General features: G+C 40.6%; 1 protein-coding gene across 1 annotated transcript in view; it reads right to left on the bottom strand.

The window, feature by feature from the left end:
• The window catches only part of LOC131688455 (uncharacterized), a 177,539-nt gene that overhangs the window by 8,962 nt on the left and 149,683 nt on the right, over positions 1-18,894 (bottom strand). The window contains exons 4-6 of the mRNA XM_058972724.1: positions 8,804-9,958; positions 7,536-7,738; positions 108-636 (exon numbers count right to left, since the gene is read on the bottom strand). Coding sequence (XP_058828707.1) covers positions 108-636; positions 7,536-7,738; positions 8,804-9,958 — 1,887 coding nt within the window. The remainder of the gene's footprint in view (positions 1-107; positions 637-7,535; positions 7,739-8,803; positions 9,959-18,894) is intronic.

Below are 18,894 nucleotides of genomic sequence, written 5' to 3'. Positions count from 1 at the left end.
ATCATAATGTAATTGGAAATGGGTGATGAAAATTTATTTTTTGCGCTACCCTCTACCACATATGAATTTTTAACCCCAACACGATACAATCGAAAATCAATACTCACGACACACGGAACAGTTCTCTTCGTCGCTTCCATCTCCGCACCCGTCCCGCCCGGAGCAAACAATAGCCGACGAGCGGCAGTTTCCGTTGCCGCATCGTAACGGACAATAGTTTCTGCTACGGCTGTTCGGTCCGGACAGCAGTTTCACGAAGAAATTCGGCACCGAGCGTGAACCGCAAAGATGCGGTGGCTCATCGCTCCCATCCCGGCAGGTTACAATCGCATTGCAGTACTCGTACTCCGGCAAACATTCGCCGCTCCGGCACATGAACGTGTGCTCTGGGCATCGTCGCGACTTCCGGAAGTCGCACCCGACCTCGTCCTCTCCCTGAGGGCACTGGATTTTGCCGTCGCAGATTCCGGCCCGCGAGATGCAGCGGCCACTTCGCTCGCATCGGTACGACAAATCCGGACAGTTGGTGATGTTAGATTTCAGCGAAAAGTTACACTCCTCGTCCGAGGCATCACTGCAATCTGGGCGACCATCGCACACGAAGAACCAGCTAATGCAGATTCCACTCGAGCGGCACTGGAGGGAGTATAGGAAAGCGTACATTGTTGGTAGAAATAATCGCAAGCAAGGGCCATGAATAAGCTGACCAACTCTGATGAAAAAATCCGGACACCATATGGACTGTTTGCCTGACCGTGGTGAACGATCGCGCTTCTTTGCCAAATGGTGTACGCATTCTTTCGTCAGAGTTGGTCAGTTTAGCCGTGAACAAGTTTTTCAATATATAATAATAAATATAAACAGCATATATGTACGCAATCTATAAACACGGTGCTACAGTGATTTTGTACTTATAAAGTGACCTAGTACAGATTGTAGATCTCATCAAATGCAACACAAAATAATGTGTGAAAAAGCCCTGTTTCATCTCATTAGTCAGGATGTCACACTATTTCATTGATAACTCGACTTACAGTGATTGGATTGCGCTTAAATAGGTATCATCATCTTTGCTTCGTTCCTAAGAAGCAGTACAGTTTAAAGTTTTGCCTGGAAAATGGAAAATGCTTGCGTTTGAGCGAAAATTCAAAATATTAATTTAGCAAAAAATCAATTTTTCGGAACTTTCGCCACTAAAACGCCTAAAAATTTTACGCGGTCTTCTTTCAACCGATTTTAAATTTGTTGAGTGTTTTAGAAAGAAACAGAAATTACTTTTCCAACGTATGCTATGCTAAGCTCTTTTGTCAAAAATACGTTTCGGTTTCGAGACAGCTATATAAAGTAACCATCATTTTGGGATTTTTTCGTGAAAATATGAAAATTTAATGGAATTTAGAATTAATGAAATTTAGAGAGAGTTTAATTCCACATCCAACGACCTATATATGAGCAAAATCGGTTGAAAAAAGGCAGTGTTAATATTTTTCTCCTAAATTACAAACATGCTCGCATGAACTCTTGAGGGGTTAGTGAGGTATTGTCTCGTACTATACGATTCTATAATTATATGTTCCGATATTTTCTCCAATTTCAATATCAAAGTTCACACACATTCTTTTGAATATATACGTAATCGAGCAAAAAAAGATCATTTTTTTAAATTTTATATGAAACAGTCCCCTTAAAAGTTCATGCTAGCAAGTTTCTAATTTTTGAAAAAATTAATAGCTGCCGTTTTTCAACCGATTTTCATCATAAATAGGTCATTGAAGACGGAATTAAATTTTCTTTAAAAATTGCTATTAAAACAAAGAAGCTTTCTAACAAAAATGTTGAGCAAAATTTTTTTCACGAATAAATCCCAAAATTATGGTTACTTTTATATTGTTATACCAAAACGGGATAATACTTTTAACAAAAGAACATAACATATCGTACAGTTAGAAAGTTCATTTCTTCTTCTTTCCAAAACACTAAAAGAATTGAAAATCAGTTGAAAAATGCCCGCGTAGAAAATTTTGTAGTGCCGAAAATCCTGTTTTTCTGATATAAATCAAGATTTTGAGGGTATATACCTACAAACTTTAACAGATCATTTTAAAAGTATATTCATTTTTTTTTAAATTTTGTAGCACCGCGTAATCATCGACAAAACAGATATTTTTATTTGCCGTTATCATTTCCCTAATTGATCGAAGAACATTGTTTATGAAGTCAGAAACTATATCGGAGAAAATTTTCAATAGATTAACTTGATTTAAATACAAAAACATTAAGAAAAAAAGTTTTTCCGCATTTGAAAAAAATTTAACGATACTGCGTCATTTGGGCGAATGGTCATTAAGTCCAATGGCCATTAGGCCGAATGATCATTAGGCCGAATGGTCATTAGGCCGAATGAACATTAGGCCGAATGGCCTATGGGCAGGGCCGTTGAGAGCCGCGTCGGGCCCCAAGGCTTGTATTAATGCCGGGCCCTTTGAAACCTAAGCCCTCTAGTATGAGTTAGTACCTCTTCAGCCATGGGAAACTCGTGAGTCCTTGGTTTCTATTAGTCTCCGGTTTACTCATATTGCCACATTCATAGAAAGCATTCCAGACAGGAGAATCTCGGCAGCTTCTTATTCTGTGGTATCCAAATCGGGTAAAATTACCATAGCTTCGAGTTTTTCAATTTGCAGGTACTCGGGAATCATAAATCAGTAGCATCTAGTTCAAATGGCATGTTCTCCATGTTGATCGGAGATTTGTGCCTTGCCATGAATCGTATTTTCATGATTTCCCTGATGGGAAGAATTGAGGAAGTGGTAAAGTTAGGAGTAATGAATATACCCAATAATAGACCACGAAGCATTATTCAATGGCTTTGGATATGTTCTATATTCGCATACAAAACATATTCTTTGCGGATTCATAGTTCTATAGAGATCGATAAAGCACACTTAGTGTCGGAAAAGGCGAAATAGTGTGCCAGAATAGAGCTAGTTCAGAAGCACCTTAATTACTGTCAGCAATGTTAACATAGAGCCGAGTTTTTTGAAAAAGAACTCTTCTCTTCTTTATCGACGCAACAAAAGAAAAAAAACTTTCGATAACGTACCCACCCTTCCTCTCTTCTTTTGTTTGACATTCCGACTGTTTAAATTGATGATTTAGTGCCTATAGAAATGGGATGGGAAAATTTGCATGTATACTTGTTTTAATCCAATTTCTACCTAGATGTTCGGTTTAAATTATGCAAACGTCTATTGTGGATTATATTTGCAATTGTATTTTTTCGAAAAATCGTGCAGAATTTGCATTTTGATTTTAAGTTTATTGCATCATCATTTATTACATGAAGGATTACGAGTTTAGGTGACTATTGGAACGCATATGTATATTTGTTATTGTTCGGTGTCTCAACGCACTATAAGAAGATTCTATATTAGTACTTAGAGTTTTCTATAAAAGCTTCATAGCATTTATCTTCAAAAGCTTTTAGCACGATGTCTATGTTCTGTATGTTGATATAGTGCTAGATTTAATGCTTTACATTTTAGGTGCATTGAGGTATCAACAATACTTGTATACGGCTTGTTAGCAATGGAAATGCCATCTTATAGCTTATCTAGAGTTTTCAATTGGTGCTAATGGTTACCTGGGCAACGACATAAAACAATTAAAACAGAGCATTCTGCACCCCTGCTGAACGATCTGCAGATGCTACTATAGCAGGAATAATACTTCCAACCCCCGGAGGAAATTATAATTTTTGTATTAACAGTGAGCGGATATATTTCGTTTCGCGAAACAAACAATTCTGCTTGATTGATGGTCTGGAACATAATCATCACGCTATGTCTAATATGGTGAAATTGTAGGGTGTAAACATTGGCCATCTTTAGCTACAAACCAATATGTACGGATCTGACAGGAACAAATATTCACTCAACAACAATCACGCCCAGTATCTCCATGCCAACAACCGGCACCACCCGTGAAGAAGCGAACGTAGAAGAGGACGGATGCGTTTGTGTGGGCGCTCGCATTTCTGTTTGACGCTCTGTTGTTTCTTCGAAAATACTTTAAATTGGCTTCTCAATATTTTGTAGTGTATTTCGTCGATTCAAACAAAAAAAATCGGTAAAAACTTGTACACAAAGTAGACAACATCCTTAAGAACGTTTTTTTTAACAAATGTCAACTATCAAATAAAGTTTCCATTTTTTTATATAACAATTTAATAAGGCGAATGGTTACAAAGAAATTACTATTGCTATTTTTATTGCTCTTCTACAAATACCGGACGTGTCCATCTTCCGGGTAAAATCGCGGGCCCCCAAATTCGACCCGGGCCCCAGGGCAATTGCCCTGGCTGCCTCCCCCTCTCATCGGGCCTGCCTATGGGCCAAATGAACCAAAAAGAGTATCAAATAGCGTAGTTGAAACTGAAAACAAGATTTAAAATAATGTTCAGTTTTAAATGAAGGGTGAACTTTTGCAATTTTTAAAGCTTTAAAGCTAGCTTACTTTTGTAATCTTTTCCTGCATATTTAAAAAAACAAATAGTGTGATCACCATTAATATTTATACTTAAGCCGTATGCAAACCAAACCTAATTAGTTTATTATTCTTTAAGGATTTGTGTTGCTGGCGTAATGGAATGAATAAAGAAAATTGTCGCCAAATGTGGCTACGCCACATCGCTTCGGGTCGTTGGCTATCCAATGTCGCTGTCGCTCCGTCGAACTTAAACTAATTTATAGCCCATATGTTTGAGTAATCCAGGTAAACGGGTGAATCACAGGTTTGCGGATCGGGGGCTTCCTCGCCCGGTGGACCCTCACCGGATTTGCGCTGCTTCGGATCCTTGATCTCGGTTATGTGGCAAAGCCGCATTATACTGATCTCGCCACAAGAACTAGAGCAGTGTAGAAACCGATAGTGCAGTACGTGTACATATATTCAATAAGTTGTCGCTTTTAAAACTACGTTACATTCCAAAATAATAATGCTGATAATTATCTAATAGGGCAAGCTGGATAGAATGTTTACATTATATATAATTCAAAAGAACAGCTCATTATAAAAAGAAGGATACTGGCAAATAATTGAGAAGCCAGCAAAGCAAATAATAACCGAGAGTCCTTAAAAGCTCGGCAGGATACGCTTCGACTTTTTTCCCCTCATTGCTAAACATTCGGCTTCTTGGCCTTCGGTCTAATGCCCAGTCGTGTATTCGGGACAATGTCCACTCGGCCTAATGTTTATTCGACCTAATATCCATTCGGCTGAATGACCTTGGGTCTAGTGACCTTCGGCCTCATGACCGGACACCGGAGAATTGGCAATAATGTTTGAGTATTTGTCAACTATGTTGTACAAATTGAGTCGTGTCACATCGTTAACCGTTATGTCTCTTGTCCACCCATACCAACAGTGCTGTAGCCGTGACTTCATCTCATTTTCTGATCGGACAACCTATGAATCTGATTCCTAGGCTCGGCATGAAGCATTTGCCGGTAAACTGACTGTGTAAATGGATAGAAGTATTGCACAGGAGAAGAAGTGGGAATTGTTTTACGACTGAATTTGTTACAAAATCTGTTACAATCGTGAATAGAATGGAAATAGTTGATTTTCTCTTATTTTATTTCGCACATTTCTATATTATAAAATCATACTTTTAACATTTTTAAAGCCACAAATTGAAGAAAAAGATTGAAAAAATGGGTTCCAATTTTGGCACGGTTCCTCTTTTTGCAATTTGTTACCCAAAACGAAACCACACTGTACCATAGACTACAAATGGAACAAAAATGAATGTTATCTCGTTGGGTGGGCGTAGCGTATTGGTAAATCGATTGCCTTGTACGCAGCGCACCTGGGTTCGAGTCCCGACCCCGCATATAGGGTTAGAAATTTTTCATAAGAGATTTTTCTAACCCGAAGAGGCGAATGACCTTAAGGTTAAAACCTCTATAATCGAAATAAAAAAAAGTTATCTTAGGGCGATTTGTATACACTGTGCTATACCTATATTCGTGACGGCTGACTAGCTATGATGTTGACACTGGCCAAATATGATAAAGGGTGTTACGATAAAAAAATTGGTCAACTTCAACTTGACGCACTTTTTCACAATGATTTAAAAAAATCCTGTATGTGTGTTGCATCATTTAATTTTGACATTTGCTCTTCAGTTGTGAAAATGTCTTCGAAGCAAGAGGAGTAACGGAGAAAAATGTTGCGCATGCATCACGAAAATGCGAACTATTGTTGAATGTGGTCTAATCAACTGCCTACCAATGTTCGGAAAACGTTTTTCGACAGTCAGGAAGATTGTATTGGGGGAATCCAAAGCCGGAGGCCGCAAAAACGACGATTGCCATCTGTTTCAAGCGGCATCCCAAGCACTCCGTCCGAGATGTCACAAGCAAGCTGGGAGACTGTCATTTACAACAGTGCATCGAGCTAAAACACGATTCGAACTGTAGACTAATAAGACTCCAAATCGTGACGATAGGCAATATAAATCGGACGGAGAACGATCTCGGAAGCTGTGTATGAAGTTGCTGACGAAGTTTGATCTCGTGGTAGAGGATGACGAAACGAATGTCATGGAAGACTTTAAACAGCTTCCTGGACAGGAATATCATACGTCGACTGGAAAAGGAAAGGCGGTAGAGATTACCAAACACATCAAGCTGCCGAAGTTCGCAACGAAATATCTCGTTTAGCAGGCCATCTGTTCCTGTAGCTTGAAGAGCGACATTTGCATCGCAACCGGGGCAATTAAAGAGGAAGTTTTAAATTCAGTTTTGAATATAATTTTTTTAGTTCAAAGTACGGAATGTGTAAAAATAATCAAAGATTGTATCTACTTTTGCTCGATATGGCTACCTTCTACCTTGGGTATGGCCTTGCAACGATTCAACGCAAATTGCAAGCTACCCGAATCGTATTTTGGTCAACTCTCGGACAATGGCTTTCTTCAGCGTCTCGAGGCTGACAAATTTTTTACTTCGGGCCTTGCTCACCAGAATGGCCCAGAGAGAATAATACATTGGATTCGCGTCTGGCGAATATGAGAGCCATTGTGTAGTTGAAATAAAGTTCGGGATGTTGGTTTTCAGCCATTCACTTTCCCGATAATATGTCGTATTTTCTTTGACGCCAGGCTTGATGAAAACGATTGGAGAGCGCCATATGCGGTTACAGCGGCCCAAACCATTATGGGCAACTCCTGGAGAAAATATTTTGTGAAAGTCATACGAAATCCCATGTAAACTTTAAACCGTGGTCGCAAAAATATTATTTCACCAATCTAGCTACAAATGTTCACATTTGGTCTAGGACCTAAATTGTTCCCAAACAGATGCTTGGAGCAGGAATCCAATGTTTGTCACATCCTAGAGACCAATCTCGTAACTATATAGGTACCCTACGCTGCCAGATAAAACGTACAAATGACGATGTGATATTGTATGGTTGTGTTTCTTTTGTTCTCGTAAAAAGTAATTCACAGCAGCATTAGAATCTAGCCAAACCTGAAACGTTCCGGGTGCACAACCGGTATTGGCACCATTGCAAACAGATTCCCCAGCTTCCACCGTCTGCGGATGAGCACAATCGCATCGGCCCAGCTCGTTGCAGTACGCGTATGGGTCGGCTAGCTGACACTGGCGGTTATTGATGCACGCCAATCCGAGAGAAACGGGACCGTCGCCAAGATCAACACGTGTCCGGATACCTGTGTCAATGAGATGATGGAGTGGCGAGAATAAAAAGTTTGCTGGAAATCATTTGGTAATGCGCTTATGTTCACCTTGTTCCTATTATCACCCTATTAATTTGAAGCCGTTGGTTAGAGTTTCGCAGTGTTCGCCATTTTTGTTCAACGTGTTGGAACAAAGGATTGGGTTTGGAGCATTCAATTCGAGCATGCATTGAACTTTTTTTATTATACTAATTCTCATGAACGAAATAAAGATATTGATAACGTATTATACTAAGGTGACCAGACGTCCCGGATTGGCGGGACAGTCCCGAGTTTTAAGGTCTTGTCCCGCATAGTAAAACATCCTGGAAATTGTACCGCATTCATCAAAATGCTGGTTTTTGTTTCTAAATACCCATATGGTACATTCATATTGTTCGAAACGCTGAGTCGTGCTGCCTTATCTCTGAGCTACGTGGGAAATGTGCAAATTGAGCCAATTTCTTCTGTTTGTCACGGTGTCGTCGACTTCTAATATGAGCCTGGTAATGAATTCTTACAAAAAGTTTCTCAGTCTTACACAAGTTGTGCTAATATTTGGGAAACGTACTTCCGCATTCGTCTTGAAAACATCTGGTCACTTTATATTAATGCATCCCGTCGATTGTATTAGAGAAGGTGTCACACTATTTCATTAACTACTCAGCCTATAGTCTTTGGAATGCTCATAAGTTAGCATCAATATCATTGCTACATTACTAAGAACGTATTTGAGTCATCGAAAACTCGGAGCGTGTCCAATTACCATTTTACCATAGGCGCCAATATGTGAACAAAGATGGCCTAACCAACCTCTAACCAACAGCTTCAATTGAGTAATGATAGAAACAAGCGAAAATAGGCTCATAACCCTACATTATGAATTTGTGCTACCAATCTAAAATCTGTATCTAATGTTCTGTATCTAATATTTGAAGAGAGAAAAGAGCGAAAGCTTCAATCGATGAGCGAAGCAGTAAACGAATGGTAACTTTTTCGAACATACGATAGCCGCTTGCGCTCGTTCCTGTGAGATGGCGCGGATAGTGAAAAGCTTACCTTGATGTTTTACTCGGATACTGCTCTCTGTGTTCAAAGTGGAAAAAGAAGGAGTAGTACTAGACGAGGTAGTCGTTCTTGTTTTGCTGATTTTTGGTGCTGTCGTACTAGTCGTTTTGGTTTCCGTGTCGGTGTCGATAAGTGAGGCAACTGTGGTGGATACTGGAGCTTCCGGTTCCATTATTGTTGTCCTGCTCGCCAATCGTACCAAAGTAGGGGTGGTGTGCTCTGCAACGAGACCATCAATTTCATTCTCCGTTTCCTTCTTTTTGGTCTGTATTTGATAGTCGTTTATTTCTGTAATATAATCCTGACGATGGGCACCACTATCGTATTCAGTTGTAGAAATGATTTTTTCACTGTCAAATGATTCTTGACTTGTTCTGGGAGTTGATTCATCCTCGCCTTCTATTAGATTAGAATGATTTTCTTCGGCAAAGCGATTATGTTTTTCTGTGAGTTCCACTGCTCCGTTGTGATAATTATGATGTTGATAAGCAGAATCTTCTCCGTCGTGACTAGTGCTTTCGTACTCATAGCTTCCTCCGGTCGAACCAGCGATCGAAGCTTCTGAAGAATACTGTTCGAATTCTGTTGTTTCGCGAGAAGGATTTCCAGTTGTCGTTCGAGTACGATCATCTTCTTGCTCTTTGAAATTAGCTTCAACTTCACGCTCTAGTGCGGTGTATTGCTCCGTATTCTCATACATCTGCATGAAGGAAGTGCTTTTGGAATCATCGTACGGTTCAGTGGTCTCCCCATCAGTAGTGTATTCATTGCTTCCCCTGATGGTTGTACTCTCTTGACTCATTGGTTCCTTTTCCACGGCAACATTTTGCTCTGCCTGACCCATCTCCTGGTCCCGATCAGATTCCTCCTCTTTCATCATCAGATTCTCGACTACGACGGCATCATCTTCCGTGGTTGTCGACATCCGATCAATCTCCGGCTCCTGCTGCTGGGGTTTAGCGAAACCCGGCAATTGCTGCTCCAATGTGGTGGTGGATTCCGTCACGCAAGTAGGACCCTCTTGCCGGGCTGGAGCAGTGCATTGGCAACGGCCAAACAGATTCGGAATTAGAAAGTCACAATGGCTTTCGGTGTCCCACATGCGACAGTGCGCGTGGCTATAGCAAACCGTTCCTGGCTGAGCGGCTGGAAGAAAACGAACAGACGAGAATGTAAGTGATTAGTGTATTTACATCAATATTTTAACGGAGAATGTGTGATGTGGGGTGGGAACTGGGTAGATTTTATCATCAATAGGCATATTATCCGAGGAGTTTAAAAAAATCACACCCCGGATAATCGAGTCAAACTTTTGTATGTGAGTTATTTTATGAATTTAAGCTTCATTCGCAAAGAAATTGGAAATAAAATGGTCAGGGTAAATTTAAATAAATGTAAGGGTACCACCTATTTTGGCCCTAGTCGAGTTTTCATAATTTCAAAGTGTGATTTGTATTTTTAGTTGGTTTTCATTTATTATTTATAGTGGTAACGAGTTAACGGTATATAACAGTTTTTATAGCTATTTGTGCCAGAATTCTAAGACAAACTTTTTAACAAGATGTGTCTTTGGCAATGCAGATCACACTCAATAAGCTTGGGGAAATGAATCGATTACTCGTTTACTAAAAAAAATAATGTAAGTAAGTAAGCTGTGGCCCGGGCCCCGTGGTGGTGGAGGAACGCTATGTGGGAAGCTGAGCTGCAAGCAACCGGGCGGGTCATAGGTGGTGGATAATGCTTAGTCGCGATAGCAACTAGTTGTGATTCGCGACCCGAACCAGTAGCGGGGGTTGATTGCGGGTGTGGTAGGACGAGGTAGTGGGCCCTACACGTTCTAGGCTTAAATACTACATGCCCTAAAGCAGCCCTGACAAGGCGAGCCAGCGCCGCCTTTAAATAAGCGCTTCGCCCAAATCTGTCTCCTCCCGTGATCCTTCAGCGTTACTGCAAGGTTGGCGCAGGCCTAGCTAGCCGCCCATAAAAATAGCATGCTCAGGAAGCTCAACAACAAATTTCGGATGGACAAAATTGGCACAGACGTACGCAACGGAAACGGACAAGAGACTGGAAACTTGGGATATGGAACTGTAGGTCGCTTAACTTTATCGGGAGCACTCGCATACTTTCCGATATAGTGAAAGACCGCAAGTTCGACATTATGACGCTGCAGGAGGTGTGTTGGAAAGGGTTTACGGTGAGGGTCTTTCGCGGGAACCACATCATCTACCAGAGCTGCGACAATACACACGAGCTGGGAACAGCTTTTATGGTTGTGGAGGAGATGCAAAAGCGTGTGATCGGATGGTGGCCGGTCAGCGACAGAATGTGCAGGTTGAGGATCAAGGGCCGGTTCTTCAACATCAGCATAATTAAGGTGCATAGTCTCCACTTCGGAAGTAGCGATGACGACAAGGACGAATTCTACGCGCAGCTGGAGCGTGAATACGATCGCTGCCCAAGACATGATGTCAAGATCGTCATCGGCGACCTTAATGCTCAGGTTGGCCTGGGGGTGAAATAAGACCGGTAATTGGAAGATTCAGCACCCACCAGCAGACGAACGAGAACGGCCTAAGACTGATCAATTTTGCCACCTCCGAAAACATGGCCATAAGGAGCACCTTCTTCCAGCACCGCCTCCTGCACCGATATACCTGGAGATCACCGCAACAAAAAGAGACGCAAATTGATCATGTTCTGATTGATGGACGGCACTTCTCGGACATTATCGACGTAAGGACCTATCGGGGCACTAACATCGACTCGGACCACTATCTGGTGATGGTTAAACTGCGTCCAAAACTATCCGTAGTGAACCTAGACCGACTGAGGGAAACCAACGTCGCGACAACGTACGCACAGCATCTTGAAGCAGCGCTGCCACCGGAGGAAGAGCTCATCGATGCTCACTTTGAGGACTGCTGGACCAGGACTAAAGCAGCCATAAGCAGCACTGCGGAGAGCGTCCTGGGATACGTAAGGAGGAGTCGACGGAACGAAATCGATAGCGAGTGCCAAGAGATATTGGACGAGAAGAATGCAGCACGCGCAGCGATGTTGCTTCAAGCCACTCGTCAGAACGTGGAGTCATATCGACGGAAGCGAAAACAGCAAACTCGTCTTTTTCATGACAAAAAGCGCCGCCTGGAAGAGTCTGAGAGAGAGGAGATGGAGCTGCTGTATCGCTCTCAGGAAACACGGGCGTTCTTCAAGAAGCTGAATGCCTCTCGCAACGGTTTTATGCCGCGGGCCGAAATGTGTAGAGACAAGGAAGGTGGCATCTTGACGGGCGAACTTGAGGTGGTCGAAAGGTGGAGGCAGTACTTCAATGAACATCTGAATGGTGCGCAGGCGGACAATCGGGCGTTCGAGGAGGACGATTATGTCAGTGTCGCAGCCGACGGGGATGTACCAGCGCCCACTATGAATGAGGTTAACGAGGCTATTCAACAGCTCAAGAACAACAAGGCAACTGGTAAGGATGGTCTAGGAGCGGAATTCTTCAAGGTGGGTCCGGAGAAACTGACGGAAAGCATGCACCGAATAATCGAAAGAATCTGGGACAGAGGACAGCTACCGGAGTAGTGAAAGGAAGGGGTCATCATCCCGCTATACAATAAAGGCGACAAATTGGACTGTGAAAACTACAGAGCGATCACAGTGACAAATGCCGCTTACAAAGTGCTATCCCAGATTCTGTCCCGGCGCCTATCACCACTGGTAAATGGGTTTGTCGGGAGTTATGAGGCCGGTTTCATCAACGGCAGATCAACAAACCACCAAATCTTTACTATACGGCAAATCCTTCAAAAATGCCGTGAATGCCAGGTCCCGACACATCACCTGTTCATCGACTTTAAAGCCGCATATGACACGGTGGACCGTGTAGTGTAGAGCTATGGAAAATGATGGACGAGAACGGCTTCCCTGTGAAGCTGACAAGACTGATTAAGGCTACGATGGATGGTGTAAGGTGTAAGGTGTTGTGTCAAAATTTCGGGCGGTCTCTCGGCTCCGTTTGAAAAACGCAGAGGACTAAGACAAGGCGATGGGTTGTCCTGCCTGCTGTTCAATATAGCGCTGGAAGGAGTAATACGAAGAGCGGGGTTCAACGTGCGGGGCACGATTTTCACGAGGTCCGGACAGTTCGTATGCTTCGCTGACGACGTGGACATAATCGGTAGAAACAAGGAGACGGTAGCAGATCTGTATACCCGACTGAAGCGCGAAGCAGCACGAATAGGACTGTAGATAAATGTGTCTAAGACAAAGTACATGCTGGCTTGCGGAACCGATCGCGATAGGGAACGCTTGGGCAGTAGTATTACGATCGACGGCGACGAGTTCGAGGTGATCTATCTAGGCTCATTGGTGACTGCGGACAATAACACCAGACGGGAGATCAGAAGGCGTATTATCTCTGAAAGTCGTGCTTACTATGGGCTCCACAAAACTTTGAGATCCGGGAAGCTTCACTACCGCACGAAATGCGCCGTGTACAACACATTTATTAGACCGGTGGTTCTCTACGGGCACGAAACGTGGACAATGCTCGAGGAGGATCTGCAAGCACTCCAAGTCTTCGAAAGAAGGGTGCTGAACACGATCTTCGGTGGTGTGCAGGAGGATGGCGTGTGGAGGAGAAGGATGTACCACGAACTTGCGCGACTCTATGGTGAGCCAAGTATCCGGAAAGTAGCTCAAGCTGGAAGGGTACGGTGGACGGGGCATGTTGTGAGGATGCCGGACAACAAGTTGGTTTTCACCTCCAACCCGGCAGGTACAAGACGGAGAGGAGCACAGCGTTCCCGGTGGCTGGACCAAGTGGAGCAGAACCTGGCGAGTATTGGGCACCTGAGAAGTTAGAGACAAGCAGCAACTGACCGAGTGACGTGGTGGAATATTGTGTAACAGATTAAATTATGTTAATATGATCTACAATCAGGAAATATATAAGTAAGCTGGGGGTTGTCTGTTTTTTGGCTCTAGTTTAATTTACGTGGTGGTGTCACATATCATAGCTTACGTTTCTTTTAACATCAGCCCCAGTTATCAGCCTTACTTGTCGTTGTAAACCTACGTTGTGTAAACCAAAAGATAAATTCATTTAGAAACGTAGTTATCAACAACATGGGCATGAAGGGGTTAAAGATGCCATTGAAATTCTGAACAGAAATCAATTGTTGAAGGGGTTAATGGGAGAAGAGCAATATTGTGTCAAAGTCCACTGGAATTCAGAGCAGGATATTCATCAGAATTTATACAGGATTTTATTGAAAATAGGATAATGATTTTATCAGTACCTTGAATAAATCATAATCTTCAGCAGAATTCTATCTTGAGAAGGATTTTACCAAACCTCTGAGAAACTTTTCTTTAGAATCCTGCATAAAATTCAGAGAAAAGCTATAGAAATACGGATAAGGATTCAATCGGAATACTGACATAGATTCTTTCAAATCATTTGCCACTTCATCATTTTCTTACCTGAATGACGCCAATGGATTGTATTTATTATTTGTGTTAATAATTTTTAAAAGATTCAAATAAAAGATGAACCGCTGTTTTTCTAGGCGTGTGCACCTGGAATATAGTGACCTATCGTACTCCAAGATTTTAAAAACATAGAAAAAATATTCCTTCGCCTTATTGGATATAACTGGAAAAATATTCAGCCAGACATAAAATCATTATGGCCAAAACTTTCCAATGAGTGCTTGTTTGTCAAAATCAGTGCAAAAATACCATCCAACAAGCTTGCCAAAAAAAACTGACCTACTTAACACTACTCCACTCTACTTTTAGTTCAAAACTAAAAATTTGCATATTTGGCAACACCGCCGTTAAAAACTAGTATTGTTTCTAGATTCCTTGGACAAATCCTTCGAAAACCATCTCGCTGATTGATTCTAGTGCAAACAGTACCAGTGATGACAGTTTTTTTCACATCTCGCCCTGAGCAGAAGCTAAAAAAAGTCAATTCTACCTACAAGCCGATCGGTGCATATCGCATAAGCAGTCCATATCATATCAGTGCACAAACAATATTGTATTGTTACCCCGGCTGCGGAGTGAAATGAGTTTGCCAAATAAAACAAAAGTGCCCGTGCTATGGGATAACACGATTTCGATCAACTTTAATAAAACTCGTGTTAGACCCACAGTTCAGGAAATGGACCAATTAGTTAAAGCTAAAATGGAGCTTATTCTCTCTGAAGTTACGTACATTCAGCTACATCACATTAAAAACTGTGTTTTGATCACGTTTAGAAGTTTAGCACAGGCAGAAAACTTCATTGAAAAGAACAATATGCAACACGAAGTCGAGTTTAATAACACCAGAATCAAGATCTCGGTGCATATGGAAAACGACATGGTGGACGTACGTATCCATGATTTGGCCCCGCGCACTAAGAAAGACTACATCAAACAAATCATGTCGCAATATGGAGAAGTAGAATCTATTACGAATGACACCTGAAGAATTTTTTTCACCGGCATTCCCAACGGCGTTCGTATTGTGAGAATGCGAGTGACTAAACCAATACTTTCTTACATGACTATCGAATTCAAATCACCGAAAGATGACGTGACCTATAAGCAAACAACGCTAATCACATATCCCGGGCAGACCCCAACATGCCAATTCTGTTACCATACAGCCCACTGCGGAAAAACATGCGCCGAAGCAACTAGTCAAAACTCATCTACTACAGCCAACTCTAACAAGCAGCCGACACCTTCAGTTAAACCAAAAACAACGATCCATTTAACCAATAATGCAGGTACAACGATCACGACAACCGCTCCCAAACCAACAACTAGCATCGCCAATAAAGAAGAAAATATCGATGAAGATGGTTTTACAACAGCGACCCGTAAGAACAAGAAACAAATAAGAACCTCTGATCGTGAACAGCAAGAAAGCAGTACCGATGATGACATGGACGGGAACGATAACGCGAGAGAAGGCAGACTGAATGACCCCCAATAGGGCATAGCAAAAAAATTTTTTTTTGAATTCTCAAAGGCCCCCCCTCTCATATTGTGACAAATGTCAAAGTAAGCTCAGATGCCAAATTTCACATCATTTGGACAATTTTAGACCCCCGCCCACTTCGCTTGAAATTTTTTGAAATTGGTACTATGGGAAAATATGGAGGAAAAACACATTAAATGCAATAACTTTGGAAGTAGCAATCAGAAAATTACAATTTATACCTCTTTTGAAAGGAAATAATTTTAGTATTTGAATAAAGATATATTTGTTTCTAAAAAAATACGGGAAAGTGGGGGTCATTTTGGCCCCAAAATCCCCTATTTTTAATGATTTTTCTGCTCCGTGATGCAAATCATACATATTTTGTAGTTTTTCTAATGTGAAAAAATCTCAGAAATCGAACGAAACCCTTTTGACCTTAGTCCGAATACGAGAAGTTGGGGTTATAGGGCTTTTTGTCAGTCATATTAAATTTTATAATTTTCTCATGCATATATCTATTATTCTTCAATCAATTTTCATAAAATGTAACTTATTGAACGTGTAAAATTCTATGGAATAAAACAAAAATAAAAACGTTAAAGGTAAAAATCAGAAACATCAAACTTTTTGATATTTACTCTACAAATCCCATTTTTTTCATTATTTGTCCCAATACCTCAACTTCCTCTATTTTTCCAGGAATGAAACTTTTCTCATGTGATCCCTAAGCAAATTTTACACTAAAAGTAGTAAATTAAATAAGAATTTTGTTGTTAAATGGAGTTAATACGTGCGATTTTATGATAAAAATGTGAAATCGACACTATATGTCAGATAATTTAATGTTCTTGAATTTTACCGGTAACGAATCTATTTTTGTTATAATCCTAAGAATTTTCCACGTTCAACAAGGTATAGTTTATGAAAATTGAGTGAAGAATAATAGAGATATATTCACGAGAAAATGATTAAGTTTAATATGAATGACAAAAGGCCATTTAACCCCAACTTCTCGTATTCGGACTAAGGTCAAAAGGGCTTCGTTCGATTTTTGAGATTTTTTCACATTAGAAAAACTACAAAATATGTATGATTTGCATCACGGAGCAGAAAAATCATTAAAAATAGGAGATTTTGGGGCCAAAATGACCCAGTACCCCATTTTCCCGTATTTTTCTAGGAACAAATATATCTTTATTCAAATACTAAAATTATTTCCTTTCAAAAGAGGTATAAATTGTAATTTTCTGATTGCTACTTCCAAAGTTATTGCATTTAATGTGTTTTTCCTCCATATTTTCCCATAGTACCAATTTCAAAAAATTTCAAGCGAAGTGGGCGGGGGTCTAAAATTGTCCAAATGATGTGAAATTTGGCATCTAAGCTTACTTTGACATTTGTCACAATATGAGAGGGGGGGCCTTCGAGAATTCAAAAAAAAATTTTTGCAATGCCCTAACCCACAAGCGGCTTCGCCGCCAAGGAAAAGGATCTCAACACGCAGCAGCAAACTGCGTCAACAAGATCTGGAAGACCGACATTCATAGCATTTTATTTTTTTAACTTATTGTATAAAATTGAAAGACCCACGGCTCACTTGTGCTAACGCATTGAGCCGTTTCAAATAAAAAAAGTACCAGTGATATAATACAAAAAAAATTGAACAATTTGTTATAATTTGTTATTGGACCGAGAGGTGGTTCAAACGACACAATAATTTAGATTATTATATATTGGCTCTAGATAAACAATTTATTCAAAACTAATCCAATCCGTGAAGGTCGATTCCAAGTTTTGTTTTTTTGCCACTAGAGTGGCTCGCAGTTGTATGGGAAAACTTCAAAATGATTTAAATTAGCGGGCACAGCACTTTTTGAGTTCCTTTTGTGGTCCCGAATGCCTGTGCAAAGTTTGGTTGGTTGCTTCCCGGGTTTGCGCATTGCGTTCAAAGTTTACATGGAATTTTATATGGGAAAATCAATTATTTTGAATTTTCGTTAATAAAGATCGCTATTTCATTCAATATGAAAAACCAGTTTTATAAAACTATAGTTCACCTTGATTAACAACTTTGTCGAAGACGGTAACTAGCTACGAGTTTTCAAAAAATAGTTATAACGATTTTATAACTTATTGTAAAATTCAAATGCAGAAATTGATTACTATTTCCAACACTGCCGGTACACCAGCGACACCGATACTTTTATTTTAAACTTAAATAAATGAGAATATAGTCATCGCAGAGACTTGGTACCTTTGAATGAAATTTTCAGAATGAATTGCTGAATAACATAGACGTAGTCAGAAAATGAAAAGAAGAGGGGGTGTGGCTTGTGTACTCCCCAGTTCCCTTTTTAGATAGTTTACATAGATAGAGTACATCTTCAACACAGGCTTATACCGCCGAATTGAAAATTAATCTTACGTGTTTGAGTGCTACTATTTAAGGACTGTACTGTTATGCTGGTTTTTCATATTGAATGAAATCGCGATCTTTATTAACGTAAATGTAAAAATAATTGATTTCCCCATATAAAATCCTGTACAAACTTTAAACGCAATGCGCAAACCCGGGAAGCAACCGACCGCTCCCAAACTTTGCATAGGCATTTGGGACCACCAAAGGAACTCAAAAAATGCTGTGCTGAAAAATGTCATATTCGAGCCACTCTATTGATCACAATGCGCGAAATAACCCAAATATAACATATATAGCTAGTTCCGATCAACAACATAGTAACAACCAAAAGTGGTCACTGCCCACACAAGCTAAAACTATTTGATATTCGATAATCGTAGATTTCTTAAATCCGCACTCTTAACAAAACTATTGTTAGATTAGATCAAACTCTTATGCCGGTTCTAGTTAGTTCAACACTCATTCAAACTTGGGTGTACTGAGTCTACACCGGTATAGCACGAGGTATGAATGAAAACGCTATTAGTATTAATTACCTCAAATAAGCTTCGCCAATAAAAATTATTTTAATAAAAACGTTGTCATGTGATGAACGTTCCAGTTCTAGCATCATCGTTCGTTAGCAGTTTGCGCATCTAGTGACCCACCTGTGATGTTTTTTACATTTCTTATAAAAGA

Source organism: Topomyia yanbarensis, chromosome 3 (genome assembly GCF_030247195.1).
Source record: "Topomyia yanbarensis strain Yona2022 chromosome 3, ASM3024719v1, whole genome shotgun sequence".
NCBI lineage: Eukaryota > Metazoa > Arthropoda > Insecta > Diptera > Culicidae > Topomyia > Topomyia yanbarensis.
This window is presented reverse-complemented; position numbering and strand designations above follow the sequence as displayed.